The 14,445-nt window shown below is 62.6% G+C and overlaps 2 protein-coding genes across 3 annotated transcripts; one reads left to right on the top strand and one right to left on the bottom strand.

The window, feature by feature from the left end:
• The first annotated feature begins 7 nt into the window (after positions 1–7).
• Positions 8–7,483, top strand: TOX4 (TOX high mobility group box family member 4). Of its 2 annotated transcripts, none has more exons than XM_034787334.1 (9): positions 8–827; positions 1,805–1,873; positions 2,531–2,773; positions 3,033–3,290; positions 3,424–3,663; positions 3,773–3,844; positions 4,281–4,976; positions 7,016–7,179; positions 7,263–7,483. In XM_034787334.1, the coding sequence occupies exons 1-9, from the start codon at positions 792–794 to the stop codon at positions 7,324–7,326; spliced, it is 1,842 nt and encodes a 613-aa protein (XP_034643225.1). In that variant the 5' UTR covers positions 8–791; the 3' UTR covers positions 7,327–7,483. The 2 variants fall into 2 exon arrangements, with proteins under 2 accessions (XP_034643225.1, XP_034643224.1); XM_034787333.1 differs by having other exon boundaries at positions 3,421–3,663.
• Positions 7,484–7,843: 360 nt separating this feature from the next.
• METTL3 (methyltransferase like 3) lies at positions 7,844–12,651 on the bottom strand. The gene is made up of 11 exons (XM_034787896.1): positions 12,428–12,651; positions 11,323–11,513; positions 10,633–11,031; positions 9,843–10,018; positions 9,417–9,633; positions 8,899–9,086; positions 8,628–8,666; positions 8,440–8,548; positions 8,291–8,356; positions 8,078–8,190; positions 7,844–7,992 (listed from the first exon to the last, which is right to left on the bottom strand). The coding sequence occupies exons 1-11, from the start codon at positions 12,519–12,521 to the stop codon at positions 7,881–7,883; spliced, it is 1,704 nt and encodes a 567-aa protein (XP_034643787.1). The 5' UTR covers positions 12,522–12,651; the 3' UTR covers positions 7,844–7,880.
• Positions 12,652–14,445: the final 1,794 nt, after the last annotated feature.

Genomic DNA, 14,445 nt, shown 5'->3' with positions numbered 1-14,445 from the left:
GGGCTTGGTGATGCTGACACAGAAGCGCATTTGCTGGTGCAGCTTGTTTGGCTCTGGGACCTGGCCTGAGCCGTGTCCTGTTTAAATGCTATTTCTCTTGGGCTGGCATCAGGCGCATCTCTGCTAGGGCAGCATTGGCAGCAGAGCTGCGCTGGTGTCCAGCTCTGCCAGTGAACCCATGCTAGTGTAGACGAAGCCTTACGCCAAAGTAATGAAGGGACTGGATTGTGACCAACACCTGCCTTTTGCTGGCGTGAAACTGGTTCAGGCAGTTTGACTCACACCTGTAAACTGAGCATCCACTCGCCCACCTGAGCATCCGCTCGCAAACTCTCATCAGTTCGATTGAACCTGTGTAAAATCCCATCCTCAAAGAGATCCTCGTGCCTCTGCCTGTGGGTCAGGCTGAAATTCCAGATCCCTAGGCCACCTTAGAGGGACAAAAAGGCTGTGAGCCAGGTCTTGTCTACCTTTAAACGTGGCCATGCCAGCAGTGTTAAGGCAGCAAACCCCCCACCCAGTGTAGAGACAGCTCTGCTGGTACAAAAGGGTTTGTGTCGGGGAAGTGAAAGAAGCTCTCCTAGCATATCTTTTATACCACTTTTACTGTGGCTCCTGTGGGTTTTTTTCTGCCATAAATGTCACACACGGCTACCACTCTGATACTTGACACCCGTCACAGTCATAGCTCTGCCACTAAACCTTCTAGACCAGGGCTTTGCTTGAGCCCAGCGTACGTGGGTTAAACTGCAGGCTTGTCTGCATATGGACTTGTTCAGAATAGCTCTGCTATGAAAGTGGATTCAGCGACACAGGAACAAGCTAAGGTACTTCTATTGGCTTTCTGTCTCCAGAGTATCTGAGTGCCTGACAATCTTGAATGTATTTCTTCTCCCAGTGCTCCTGAGGGACAGCGCAGTGCTAGTATGCCCTCTGTACGGGTGGGGAACTAAGGCAGAGAGGCTAAGTCCTCTGCATGGGACAGTCAGGAAAATTAATGTGAATTCATTTGAAGTGAATTAGTTAAACCACATTTAACCTAACTCACTTTGAAGTTAAAGTTAATTATGGCCACTTGAATGCTGAATAATACTATCCACACAGGAGTTGTGTGCAGTTTAGCAAATCCACTTTAAATTCACACTTGTAGTTAAATTGGATTAACTTTTCTGAGTGTCCCATGTAGACAAGCCCTTAGTGACTTGCCCCAGCTTCCACGGGGAGTTTCTGACAAAGCAAGGAATTAATACATGTGGAGAGCTGTTGTTGTAGTTTAAATTCTCCCTGCCTGAATCTGGATTAATTTTCAAACCTAGACAAATGCTAAAACCTTTGAAGGCACTATTTAGAGAATTCCTCCCAGTTCCCGCTGGCCAGAGCTCAACCAATGCCCGTCTTCCTAAAGCACCTTCCAGGAAGGTCTTCGGGCTGTCCCTGAAGCCCTCATGAGACGGAGATTCCACCATTTCCCTCAGGAGTTTGTCCTAGTGGTTAATTCCCCTTGTTAAAAAAAACAAAAACCCAACAACAGTGGTGCCTGATTTCCAACCAGAATGTGGCTGGCCCAGCTTCCAGTCCCAGGTTCTGGTGTGTGCAGGTGAGGCCGGCATGGTTGCCTGTGTCTGACTGGAAAGCCCCATTAACACCACCAGGGCTCCTTTGTTTCCCCCTCGCTGCTGCCTGGACCAGGTGCCAGTCACCCCATGTACAGGGCTGAATGCCTGTGGGCTGGGGTTTGCACAGAAACCAAGGACACAGGCTGGTCTGCCCCCCCACCAGCCCACATCTCTTCTCTCCCCCATAGTTCCCTGGAGGAAACGACAATTACCTGGCCATCACGGGGACGGCCCATCCCTTCCTGTCGGGGGCGGAGGTGAGATGGCATTGGGGCTGGGGGTGGAAAATGGGAGATAGATTTGGGGTGGGAGCGGAGCTGAGCAGAGCAGGGTCTGCGGGAGGAGGCCCATGGATGGAGGCTGGAGCTGGCCCCTGGGGAGACCAGGGCTCACCTAGGAATGAGCGACTAGCAGAGGCAGAGAAAGGAAACCAAGAGGGTCACTGTGAGAGGGAGCGGTGAGGGAAAACATTGCTGCCCCAGTGGGGACTTCCTGGGGTGAAGCAGGAGGGCTGGAGCCTAGAGCTCGGTCTTGGAGCCATGTGGCCGACTCTGAAGGAAGAGTGGGACCCCCTGGGGGTCTGGTTCACTGAAGGGGTTCCTCCGAGGGACGGTTTAAAAGATGGGGCATGGCACAGAACCTCTGGATCACTATGGGGCACCAGGGAGATGGGGGCTGGGCCCTGGCCAGGGGTGGGGTAGTGAGGGGCTGCAGGGAGATGGGGGCTGAGCTCTGGCAGGGGGAGGGGTAGTGATGGGGCTGGGCCCTGGCCAGGGGTGGGGGAAAGGGGACACCAGGGTGATGGGGCTGGCCAGGGGAGGGGTAGTGGGGGGGCACTAGGGAGATGGGGCTGGGCCTTGGCCGGGGGAAGGGGGCACCAGGGCACCGAGTTCAAGTCTCTGACCTCTCTGCAGACGTTCCACACCCCCAGCCTGGGGGATGAGGAGTTTGAGATCCCGCCCATCTCCCTGGACGCCGACCCCTCGCTGGCTGTCTCAGACGTGGTGGGGCACTTCGATGACCTGGGGGACCCCAGCAGCGCGCCCGACTCCGGCTTCTCCACCCAGTATGGCGTGCAGGCCCTCGACATGCCCGTGGGCATGAACCACGGCCTCATGGAGCAGGGCGGCGGGCTCCTGGCGGGGGGGCTGGCCATGGTGAGGGGCTGGGGCCAGGGCTGGGCAGGGAAGGGCGGGTTGCGTCGCAAGGCACTGTAGTGCCTGGTTGTGGGGTGGGGTGGAGCCTGGGCCCCCTAGTGGCTGGCTGAGGATGTACGTGCCGGGAGGGCCAGGGCTGGTGCCCTCTAGCAGCAGGCTGGGGTATTGTGGGAGGCTGGTGCTGCGGGGGGGGGGGCTCCTCTGGCGATGGACAGTGCCCCCCAGCGCCAGCCCCCCAGCTTTGTGTCTGCCTCCCCAGGACCTGGATCACTCCATGGGCACCCAGTACAGCACCAACCCGCCCGTCACGATAGACGTGCCCATGAGCCCTGGAGCACTGATGGGGCACGGCCAGCTGACCACCATCGACCAGTCCGAGCTGAGCTCCCAGCTGGGCCTGAGCCTGGGGGGCAGCTCCATCCTGCCGCCCGCTGCCCAGTCGCCCGAGGAGCGGCTCTCCACCACGCCCTCCCCCACCAGCTCCCTGCAGGAGGACGAGCCTGAGGAGTTCAGACGGGTGAGATGCTGCTGCCTCCCCCCCCCCCTATGGGCAGCGCCAGGGCCCCTCGCTCCGCATCTCCCTCCCCTCCCTCCCCCGGGGTCTTGGCTCCCCTGTGCGTGCTGCTGAAGGTGAGGTCTGTCTCCAGCAGCAGGTGCCGGCCCAGAAGGCTGCGCCAGTGGTGCTGGACGTGGGGCGGAAGCAGAAGCCCGCCAAGAAGCAGAAGAAGAAGAAGGACCCAAACGAGCCGCAGAAGCCGGTCTCGGCCTATGCCCTGTTCTTCCGTGACACGCAGGCCGCCATCAAGGGCCAGAACCCCAATGCCACCTTCGGGGAGGTCTCTAAGATCGTGGCCTCTATGTGGGACAGCTTGGGCGAGGAGCAGAAACAGGTGGGTAGGGCAGTGGGGGTCTGGGGGGAAGAGCACAGGCAGGTGAGGGCTGGGGAGGGGCAGGGCTGGGCATGGGCGTTGCTGCTCACCCCCTGTCCTTCCTCGCCAGGTTTACAAGCGGAAGACGGAGGCGGCGAAGAAGGAGTATCTGAAGGCGCTGGCGGCCTATCGGGCTATCCAGGTGCGTCAGGCACAGGGTAACTGCGCTCGGTGCTGTATGCATGGTCCCAGGCCGAGGGCAGCAAACAGCCGCTCTGTGCCCTGCAGTTCTGAAGGCGGGCTCTGCTCAGCAGGTACCAGCTCAGCGGAGAGAGGCGGGCTGGATGAGGAGCAGGGTGGAACGAAGCAGAGATGGAGGTGGAGGGAAAGGGTCAGAAAAAATAGCTGAGGGAGTCCAGCAAAACTGTAGTTCTCGGAAGGTCCCTGCTTCAGTTGCTTCTCCCCCGCCTGGCAGGAGGCTCTGGCTCGTCCGTTCTCCCCTAGGGCTCCTCTCTGGGTTGCCGCAGGGAGGAGGGGGCTGCCCTGCATTGTTCAGGGTTCCCGGGGGTCCTTAGTTGGTCCCCCCCCTTCCCTGCTTTCTCTGCTCTTGGGCTAATCTTCCTTCTCCCTCTCTGCAGACGGTAGCCGAGACGGCGGAGCTGGACCTGAACCCAGTGCCGCCCCCAGCAGCTCCCCAGCCAGCACCAGCTCCGGCCCCCGCGGCCCCCTTGCCAGCCCCCACACCCCCTGCCCCCTCGCCGGTTCTGGAGTCCCCACCAGCCACCCCCCAGCCAGCGCCCACTCCCGGGAACCTCTGCTCGCCGCCACCAGCCCAGCCCAGCTTCACCAAGATAATCATCCCCAAGCAGATGCTGCCCTTGTCCTCGCAGGGCGGTGTGGTCACTGTCATCCCCGTCACCTCCGTCACCTCCAGGGGGCTGCAGCTGGGCACAGGCGCCACCCAGATAGTCACCCGCTCTGTGCTGCAGGCAGCGGCCGCTGCCGCCGCCGCTGCCTCCTCCATGCAGCTGCCCCGGCTCCAGCCCCCGCCCCTGCAGCAGATGCCCCCGCCCCAGCCCCCTGCCCAGCAGGTTGCCGTCCTGCAGCCGCCGCCGCCCTTGCAGGCCATGCAGCAGCCCGCCCTGCAGCAGAAGGTGCGGCTCCACCTGCAGCAACAGCCCCCGCCCCTGCAGATCAAGATCCTGCCTCCACCAGCCCTGCAGATCCAGCCTGTCACCCTGCAGCCTGAGGAGGCCAGTCCCGAGCGGCCCAGCCCGGAGCCCCAGGGCTCCCCGGAGCCCGTGGAGATGATCACGGCCGACGTGGTGCCCGAGGTGAGGAGGAGAGAACGGGAGCTCCGTGGCCCTGCTCCTGGGAGGGCTGGACGGAAGCCTTGCGGTCGATGGGGGGCTGGCGGGGCCAAGAGCCAGCACATTCAAAGGCCATGGGGTAGGATGGACTGGAGAAGTGTATATGACCCGGGGGTTCTCTGTGTGGGTCGTGGGGGGATAGGCTGGGTGCAGGGGGGGATTTGGAGGTGTGGCGTGGGGAGAACAGGCTGAGTGTAGGGGAGTGATGGAGGGGTGACGTGGGGACAGGATGGGTGCAGGGGGTTGTGGAGGGTTGGCATGGGGGGATAGGTGTGGAGGGGTGGCATGGGGGGACAGGCTGGGGGAAAGGCTGGGTGCAGGGCTGTGTGGAGGAGGATGGGGGGCAGGCTGGGTGTAGGGGGGATGTGGAGGAGTGGCGGGGGGATAGGCTGGGTGTAGGGGTTGATGGGCTGGGCACAGGGGTTGCTGTGTGGGGAGGGGCTGGGTGTGGAGGGGTGCTGGGTGAGGATAGGTGGGCCCAGGGTGTGCTGTGGGGGGACAGGCTGGGTGCAGGGTTGAGGGGAGGGATGAGCTGGGTGCAGGGGTGTAGGTGGGGTGCTGTGGGGGGCTGGGGGTGGGGGGGGGGGGGGGGGGGGGGAGGGGGGAGGGGTGGGGTGCATGAGGTCATAGCGGGTTGAGGCGGGAGTGGCCCAGCGGGTGGTGGAGGGGTTGTGTGGGGACAGGCTGGGCGCAGGGGTGTGGATGGGCTGGGTGCAGGGAGTGATGGGTTGGGCGTGGGGGCATGGATGGGTATTGTAAGGGGGGAGAGGTCGGGTGCGTGAGGTGGTAGCGGGGTGAGGCGGAAGTGGCCTGGGCACAGGGGCGTGGACGGGTGCTGTAAGGGGGAGAAGTTGGGGGTGGGAGTGGCCTGGGTGGGGGGGGGGGGGGGGTGGGGGGGAGGGGGGGCGGTGTGGGGATGGGCTGGGCGCAGGGGCGTGGATGTGTTCTGGAAGGCGGAGAGGTCAGGGGCGTGAGGTCCTAGCGAGTTGAGGCGGGAGTGGCCCGGCGGGGGTTGTGTGGGGGGATGGGCGGAAGGGCGTGGACGGGTGCTGTGTGGGGATGGCTTGGGCGCAGGGGGTGCTGTGTGGGGATGGGCTGGGTGCAGGGGCATAGACGGGAACTGTAAGTGGGAGAGGTCGGGGGCGTGAGGTCGTAGCGGGCTGAGGTGGGAGTGGCTGGGCGTAGGGGGTGCTGTCTGGGGATGGGCTGGGTGCAGGGGCGTGGATGGTTGCTGGAAGGGGGAGAGGTTGGGGGCATGAGGTGGTAGTGGGGTGAAGTGGCCCAGCGGTGCGTGGGCTGGGCGCAGGGCCGTGGACGGTTGCTGTGTGGGGAGGGGCTGGGTGTGGGGGTGTAGATGGGGTGTTGTGTGGGGAGAGGCTGGGTGCAGGGTTGAGGGGAGGGATAGGCTGGGCGCAGGGTGTGTGGATGGGGGGCTGTGTGGGGAATGAGCTGGGTGCAGGGGGGGTGGAGGGGTGCGGGGTGGGGATAGGCGGGGCCCAGGGCGAGCTGTGGGGAGACAGGCTGGCTGTAGGGTTGAGGGGAGGGATGAGCTGGGTGTAGAGGTGTGGATGGGGTGCTGTGGGTGATGGGTGGGGTGTGGGGCATGGATGGGTGCTGTGGGCAGATGGACTGGCTGCAGGGGGTGCTCTGTGGGGACGGGCTGGGCACGGGGGTGTGGACAAGTGCTGTGTGGGGACGGGCTGGGTGCAGGGCCCTGGACGGGTGCTGTAAGGGGGAGAGGTTGGGGGATGACCCCCCGGGGTGTGTGTGGTGGAGGGACGCTGTGTGGGGATGGGCTGGGCGCAGGGGCATGGATGGGTGCTGTAAGGGGGAGAGGTCAGAGGTGGGCGCGGCCCGGCGGGGGGTGGGCTGGGCGCGTGGGGTGGGGGAGGGGGGCTGGGGGGGGATGGGCGAGGTTGGGGGGGGCAGGAGTGGTGCGGCGGGCGTGATTCGGGGAGATGCCCCAAGGCCTCGCCCCACAGCCAGTGACCCCGCCCCCCCAGGTGGAGTCCCCGACGCAGATGGACGTGGAGCTGGTGTCGGAGTCACCCGTGGGGTTGTCGCCCCGGCCCCGCTGTGTGCGCTCCGGCTGCGACAATCTGCCCGTCAGCAGCAGCGAATGGGACAACGAGTACTGCAGCAGCGAGTGTGTCGTCAAACACTGCAGGTGAGGGGGGGGTGGGGGCTGCGCCTCTCCAACCCCCCTTCCTCCCTCCCTTCCGCTGACGCTCGCTCTGTCTCCCTTCGCAGGGACGTGTTCCTAGCCTGGCTGGCTTCCCGCAACTCCAGCAGCAGCGTGGTCTTTGTGAAGTGAGCGGTGCCCGTTTTGATTGCGGGCAGCGCCCGGCGCAGACATGGCTGGGGACCAAGGGGGACCATACCCCCTGGGGTGGGGGGAGGTGGTGCAGGCACAGACTTTGCTCTTCTGACAGGCCAGGCCTCTGGAGCTGATTAAAGTGGGAGGGGCTGGAGCTTTGTGAGCTGCTTATTGGGGCCGGGGGACATGGCCCCCAGCATCGTCCCTGCTGCCTGGCCTGAGAGTCCCCTTCAGCTGGGAGCTGCCTGTGCCCAGTGCCAGCAGCTGCCCTCAGCGCCCCCCCAACCCCCAGAGCGAGGCCCAGCACTCGTTTTCTCGTTTTANCAGGCCTCTGGAGCTGATTAAAGTGGGAGGGGCTGGAGCTTTGTGAGCTGCTTATTGGGGCCGGGGGACATGGCCCCCAGCATCGCCCCTGCTGCCTGGCCTGAGAGTCCCCTTCAGCTGGGAGCTGCCTGTACCCAGCGCCAGCAGCTGCCCTCAGCGCCCCCCCCAACCCCCAGAGCGAGGCCCAGCACTCGTTTTCTCGTTTTATTACGAAATAACCCTGCCCCCTACATGTTCTTGGGCTTGGAGATGATCCCGTCTGGGTAGCGCTGCTTGAACTGGGCCACCACGTCTGGGTCGAGCAGGTGGATGCCGTCCAGCTGGTTGCCCAGTGTGATCCTGGCAGAGAGAGGAGGGCAGGGTTAGCGGGCGGGGGGTCCCGGTGTCCTGGGAGGAGCGGGGGGGGGGGGGGGGGCGCGCTCACCAGTTGGGCTGCACGTTATGCGGGCGGCCGAAGAGCTCTATCTTGCGGGTGCCAGGAGAGAGGCGCTCGATCATGCCGTAGATCTCGTCCGGCTTGTGGCTGGTGGAGCGGACCTGCAAGATGGGGTGGCCATGGGGGAGCTGTGGGGAGCAGGGAAGGAGCCCTGGCCGCTCCCAGCAGGGGGGCCGGAGCGCGGGGAGGGGCTGAACTTACCTCAGCTACGATGACATCGCAGTCCAGGCCCCGGTTGAAGCCCTGGGGGTTCCCCTTGACCCCCACCTGTACAGGAAAGAGAGAGAGGCTGAGCCAGGAGCTGGGGGGACCCCCTCTATTACCTGGTCCCAGGCAGTGCTCCCCCGTACCAGACAGTGCTCCTTGCCATGGTTCAGCCAGTGCCCCGTCCGCCCCGTGCGGATGATTCGCTGGAGCTGGTTGGTTTTCACCCAGATGATCTCATCCACCCGCTCGTACCTGGGGGAAATGGGGAGGGGGTTAGTGGCTGGGCCAGAGGGGGCAGTGGGGGGGGAAGGGGGACGGACCAGACACTCACCCCCAGAGGTTGAGGCACTCGCGTCCCAGCTCCATGGCCCTGCAGGGAGAGCAGGCGGGGGTGAGATGTTGAACTGGCCTAGACCCCCACATAGACTCACCTGCCCCATAGCCACACAGTGACCTGCAGCCCGGCCCACCCTAGGCCCCCTGGCAGGCTCACCCACCTCCTCACCTGTTGTCTGGTGACCCAGAGCCTCTGCTGTGTGCCGCCCCCCCTCTTCCCCCCATACCAGGCAGTGACCCACAGGCTCTGTTCCCCCCCCCCGTACCGGCCGGTGACCCAGAGGAAGAGGAACCCTTCGTCCTGCAGCACAGGGATGTTGAGGCGTCGCATCTCGTCGTCGGTCAGGGTGCCGTAGGGCAGCTCCATGTGGATGTCCCAGGGCGGGTCGGCCATGACCACCGCGAACTTGCCCAGGATGCTGACGTCCAGGTAGCGGATGTCGCAGCAGATCCACTGTGGTGGTGGTGGCGGAAATTAGAGAGAAACCAAAAACTACCCACCCCTGTCCCCAAAGAGAATGGCCTTTAGCCACTGATGGGGCAGCAGGAAGCTGACCCCCAGAACTCCCTCATCCCACAGCTCACCAGCCACTATGCCCCTCTCCAGAGACCTGACAGCCCCACCCCCCTAACGCTGCCCATCGCCCCCCCCCCAAACCCTTCCCCAGAGACCTGACAGCCCCACCCCTGTAACACTGCTGCCAGTCCTGTGTTCCATACCACTTCCTGCCTACCCCCCCCTCCCCGAATCGATTTGCCCAGACACTCCCACCCCCACCAGTACCTGGGGGGGGAAGAGGCGGTCGATGCTGGGGTCCCCACCCACCGCCTGGGGCAGGGCCAGCTCCTGGCCAGTGTTGTGGTCACGCCCCCCGGGGGCGTCCAGGTCGGCACAGGCATCAATCTCGTAGTGGACATATTTGCAGGTGTCCATGTGGAAGCAGGTGTTGAGGAAGGAGCAGTCGCCCAAAGACTCATCTGTGTGCTTGTTAATGATGCGTCTGGGGTAGGGACAGTGGTAAATAGAACCCAAGTGTCTGACTTGCTGTTCCCCCCCACTAGACCACTCCCCTCCCAGAGCTGGGAAGAGAACCCAGGAGTCCTGGCTCCTAGCCCCGCCCCTGCTCTAACCCACCATACTCCACTCCCCTCCCAGAGCTGGTGAGGGAACCTAGGTGTCCTGATTCCCAGTCCCAGGGCAGGCTCTCACCTGAAGTGCAGTTTGCGGCAGGGCCGCTCAGCATCTGTGGCTTTCATACACTCCTCCTTGGTGCCATAGTCGCAGAATTCCTGAACCTGGGCACGGCCCCGCGAGCGAAACTTCTCCACGATTGACTGCTCCTTGGCCGTGGTTGTGTTCAGTAGCTCCAGGATCTCCTGACTCACCTGGGGTGTGGGGAGAGCTGTGAGAAGGACCCAGGAATCTGGGGTTCCCTTCTGCCCATTCCCCTCCCACAATCCAGGAGTCCTGACTCCCAGCCTTACCCCCACCCGCTCCTCCCTGTGGGAATAACTGGGGTCTAGGAGATCTTCCTCAAGGGGTGGAAAGTGGGTAAGGGTTCATATATGCTCACAATAGCCTGTACCAATGAATGTTACTAAATGTTAATGAGGTGTGAAGAGAAGACAGACTGTATTGGTCCAAAGAAAAAGGTCTCAGGATCCCACCCAAGGCCAGGGTTGAGATCATGTCTGCTCCAACCTACTAGACTCCATTCCCCTCCCAGAGCCAGGGACAGAACCCAGGAGTCCTGGCTCCCAGCCCCTGATCCTAACCCACTAGACTCCACTTCCCTCCTAGAGCCAGGGACAGAACCCAGGAGTCCTGGCTCCCAGCCCCTGATCCTAGCCCACTAGACTCCGCTCCCCTCCCAGAGCCAGGGACAGAACCCAGGAGTCCTGGCTTCCAGCCCCGATCCTAACCCACTAGACTCCCCTCCCCTCCCAGAACCATGGCTGGGGCCTGTGTTGAGGCTAGGATCCAGGTGTCCAGCTAGTACCTTTTTGCTCTGCTGCTCCTTGGTGGACTGCTGGCTCAGCAAGCTCTCGATCTCCAGGTCCAGGTCCGACGCCTGCTTCCGAGACTTCTTGGCCGGCTCCTTGGCCAGCTCTGAGGTGGTCAAGGCAGAGGGGGTGGCACCGGCTGGGGAAGGAACAGCACCCCCAGCATCCTGCTCTGCCCAGCGCTTCTGGCCCCCAGTGCTGCCTGGCTCAGCAGGGCCCTTCCTCTCAGCCACGGCGCCCATCATGGCAGAGAGTTTGGAGTGGTCAGCATAGGTGACCAGGGTGGGCTGCTCCTCGTCATCCTGCAGCAGCCCCCGGCGCACCTCGATCAGCTCCTGAGCCGCGAACTTCTGCAGCAGGCTCTCCACACTGCGCTGGGTGACGGGGGCCTCTGGCTGTGGGACAGAGGATCACAGGGTGGGGCAAGTGTGAAGAGAAATGGGGTCACCCCAGTGCCTGGCAGGGGGAGAGACAGGGTCTCCTAGGGGGAGAGATGGTCAAACTGGAGAGAGGATGGGGGACGTGTCAGAGGATCAGCCAATCCAGGGAACGAAGGAACAGCAAATAGTAGACAGAGCAGGCGTTGCTGGGAGAAGGCGGGTGTGTTTTCACATGGACAGGCGGTGGAGGGGAATGGGGCTGGGCCCCAGGGCACTGGCAGCAAGGGGGAGGGACCGGGCTCTCACCGTGGAGATGGCCAGGCAGATGGAGAGGGCATCGGTGGGCAGTGCCAGCCCGAGGTCCGAGAGGTGATGCAGCAGCTTCTTCTCCAGCTCAGGGTCAGTGGCCAGCTCTCTAGCTGCGCTGCTGGGTGTGGGGACTGCGGGCACTGGGCTGTCGCTGCGGAAAGGTGACGCCAGCTCTGGGTTCCTGAGGTCTGGGGAGAGAGATGAGGCTGGTGACATCTGAGTATTGAGAGGTGACACCCCCCTGCCAACCTCCCCAGCACCCGCCCACTACACCAACTCCTCCCTATCCCAACTGCTCCCCCCAGCTCCAGCCAATCAGTCCTGTCCCCTTCCCCACTGCCCCTCACCCCTGTGCCAGTGGGTCCAGCTGGGGGTCTCTGCTGCACTGCTGTCGATCCCCTAGTGCCCCGACCCCATAGCTTCTCCTGTCACCCTGGCCCCCAATGCCTCCTGATTCCTGACCCCCTGTATCCCCAGCACCTTGATGCCCTAGTGCCCTTTGGGGAGCACCTGAGCCCTGTGCCCAAAATGCCCATTAACTTCTGACCCCAACACAGGGGTCCTGCTTCTGTCACTGCTGCAGCCACCCTCTGGCCCTGCGTCATGGTTCCTAATCCCCCCCTGCCCCAATGCCCCCCAGTACCCCTGCGTCTGCCCATCTGATCCAGCCATGGCCTTGCTGACCTTTGACCCCCACAGTGCCCCTGGATCTCACAACCAAGGAATGTAGCCTGCACCCCTCCCCACTACCCCGGCCAAAACCCAATCCCCACTGACCCCTATGTCCATTGTGCCCTTTCACCTCCCCTAGTTACCCCAACCCCTTGGTATCCTCTAGGCCCCAGTCCCCCACTCATGCCACTTGCCCTTTGACCCTGTGACACCCCCTGACCCCAACTCCCCCAGGGAATCCTGCTGGTGTTACCACTGCCCCCTCCTGCCCTTTGCCCCCTGACCCTCTTCCCTTTGACCCTTTGTTTGCCCCCTGACCTCCTTGCATTACCAATGCCCTATGATTGGTCCCTGACCCCGTGCCCCTCCGACCCCTGAACTCCATGGTCCCGCTCTGCCCTTTGACCCCCCACTGCCCCCAACCCCTCACCCAGCGGATCCTGTTTCCGCCGCCGCTGGAGCCGCTCCCGCAGCGAGTCCAGCTGCTTCTTGTGGGCCTGGATCGAGCTCCACGTGTCCGACATGGTCTGGCCCGGCCCGGGGCGCGGTCTCCGGCCCGCCGCCCTTCCCCGCTCAGGCAGCCCCGGGCACCGGGACGGACCGATGCTGCTCACCCGGGCCGTGCGAAGACGAGTAACCGGAAGTGCCTCGGGGGGGATGGAGATAAGGAGCGAGCATTTCCTGTTTCTGCCCACACCGCGAATCCGCCGCCGCCATCATGTATACTGGCAAGCGACGGCCATCTTGGTCATGGATGTGTGTACAGAGCGGCCATCTTGGTTAGGGGTAATTTTTAAAGCCGCCATCTTGGTTATCTTTGTTTTTAAAAAACAGCCATCTTATTTACTGGCAAACGACGGCCATCTTGGTTTTAAAGCCTCCACGGCAGCCATTTTTGACTGGGGCATAGTAGACGTCCATCTTAATTAGTGACGAATACTGACGTCTTGGCTGCCATCTTGTTTACTGGCACAGAGGCGCCTAACCGCCATCTTTGTTACTGGCATAAAGGTTTTTGGCCCTTGTTGGTCATTGGTGTCAACTGTACTTCGACTCCACACCAGCCTCGTTGATGGTTGGCAGAGTCTGACTCACCCCCCTCACAGGGCAGTGGTGCAGCCATGTTGGTGTCTGGCCCCATCCGAGGTGGCAGCCCCCCTGTTGGTCTCTCACATCAAGGTGGTGAGTAGAGGACGTGGCAATCTCACTGCAAAGTTTGGGCGGCCATGTTGGTTACTGGCACCAGAGCATTCCTTGCCCAAGCCACAATCCTGTTGTCAGTGCAGTGGACCGTGGAGGCAGCCATCTTGGTCATTGGCACCTGGGCGCAAAGCCGGGGCTGCTGGTGACTGGGGGCAGCTGCTTTTCGCAGACACCAGGGAGGCTGTTCTGGCACCAAGGGGCCTGAGCGCCTGGCACTGATCCGATCCTGGGGGTGACCATCTCTGGGCAGGGATGGGGGCCTAACCCTGCTCCCTTTTCGGCTGCAGCTTCTCCTGTCCCTGGCGTGCTTTAGGCTGGTTGGAGGATAACATTTGCCATTCCTCCAGCCCCATTGTGTCCCCAAGCACATCACCCCCTTCCTCCCCCAACATGCAGCCACATCTGGAGAGCAGCAGGAGAGTTTGGGGCAGCAGAAAACACACCCCTGAGTGTTTGCCCCATGTAGAGCAAAGGGGAGCCCTAGATTGCCAGGCAGGTCACACCCTAGGATTCAGGATCCCTGAGTTCCAGTCCTGCCACAGACTCACTGTCTTTGAATCTAGCCCTAGCTCCTTCCTGGGGGTAAAGAACTCTTCCCTCCCCCTGACTTTAGCATGGCACCTGGGCTGATGGGGTAGCTGCTCTGCCCTGGTGTGGGGGCTGGATAGGGGAGAGAGACAGGAAGAGCTGGCAGATGCAGGAGGGAGGGAAAATGAAACGGGTGGCAAGGTAGGAGGGGCGGGAAGAACAGCTGAGCTGGAGAAGGAAGGGGGGTACAACTTTGGGGATTAGTGCTGGCTGGATGTTCCCCTCGCCAGATGCCTCCCAAGCAGCTCTGGCTGGGTCAGGCTTAAGCAGCTCAGGAGCATTTTGTGAAACTGGCAGGGGAGGGGGAAAGAGCTGGGCCTGGAGCCGCGGAGCAGGGCTGGAGCCAGGGAGTACTTGTAATCCACTGGGGAGTGTGTGTGACCCCCTCTCCCCCCCAGTGCTGATCCACAGAGAACATGAGCATGTTACAGCTTCCAGCCACATGGGCCTGGCTCGTTAGTCACACTGTAGGTAATGAGGCCATCTAAGTGTGTACATGTCGCTGCTGCTCCCTGCTGGAGGGATGAGCCCTGCCGTGTGTCTCTGTTGCCCCCTGGTGGAGGTGACGAGTCCTGCCATGTGTGCACCTGCTGCCCCCTGCTGGAAGAGACAAGCCCTGCTGTGTGTCTGTGTGTCCCTGTTGACCGCGACTGGAGG

Source organism: Trachemys scripta, chromosome 12, assembly GCF_013100865.1.
Source record: "Trachemys scripta elegans isolate TJP31775 chromosome 12, CAS_Tse_1.0, whole genome shotgun sequence".
NCBI classification, from domain to species: domain Eukaryota; kingdom Metazoa; phylum Chordata; order Testudines; family Emydidae; genus Trachemys; species Trachemys scripta.
The sequence above is the reverse complement of the archived record's forward strand: the minus strand, read 5'-3'. Positions and strand labels throughout refer to the sequence as shown.

Excerpts from the sequence above, each read along its gene's own strand:
- TOX4 (XM_034787333.1), top strand. The coding sequence starts at position 792 with ATGAAAGTGGATTCAGCGACACAGGAACAAGCTAAG. Across the intron at positions 1,874-2,530 it reads CCTTCCTGTCGGGGGCGGAG|ACGTTCCACACCCCCAGCCT; the intron begins GTGAGATGGCAT and ends ACCTCTCTGCAG. Across the intron at positions 4,977-7,015 it reads CGGCCGACGTGGTGCCCGAG|GTGGAGTCCCCGACGCAGAT; the intron begins GTGAGGAGGAGA and ends CCGCCCCCCCAG.
- METTL3 (XM_034787896.1), bottom strand. The coding sequence starts at position 12,521 with ATGTCGGACACGTGGAGCTCGATCCAGGCCCACAAGAAGCAGCTGGAC. Across the intron at positions 9,087-9,416 it reads ACCGCCTCTTCCCCCCCCAG|TGGATCTGCTGCGACATCCG; the intron begins GTACTGGTGGGG and ends CCACCACCACAG. Across the intron at positions 8,667-8,898 it reads TTCCTCTGGGTCACCGGCCG|GGCCATGGAGCTGGGACGCG; the intron begins GTACGGGGGGGG and ends CTCTCCCTGCAG.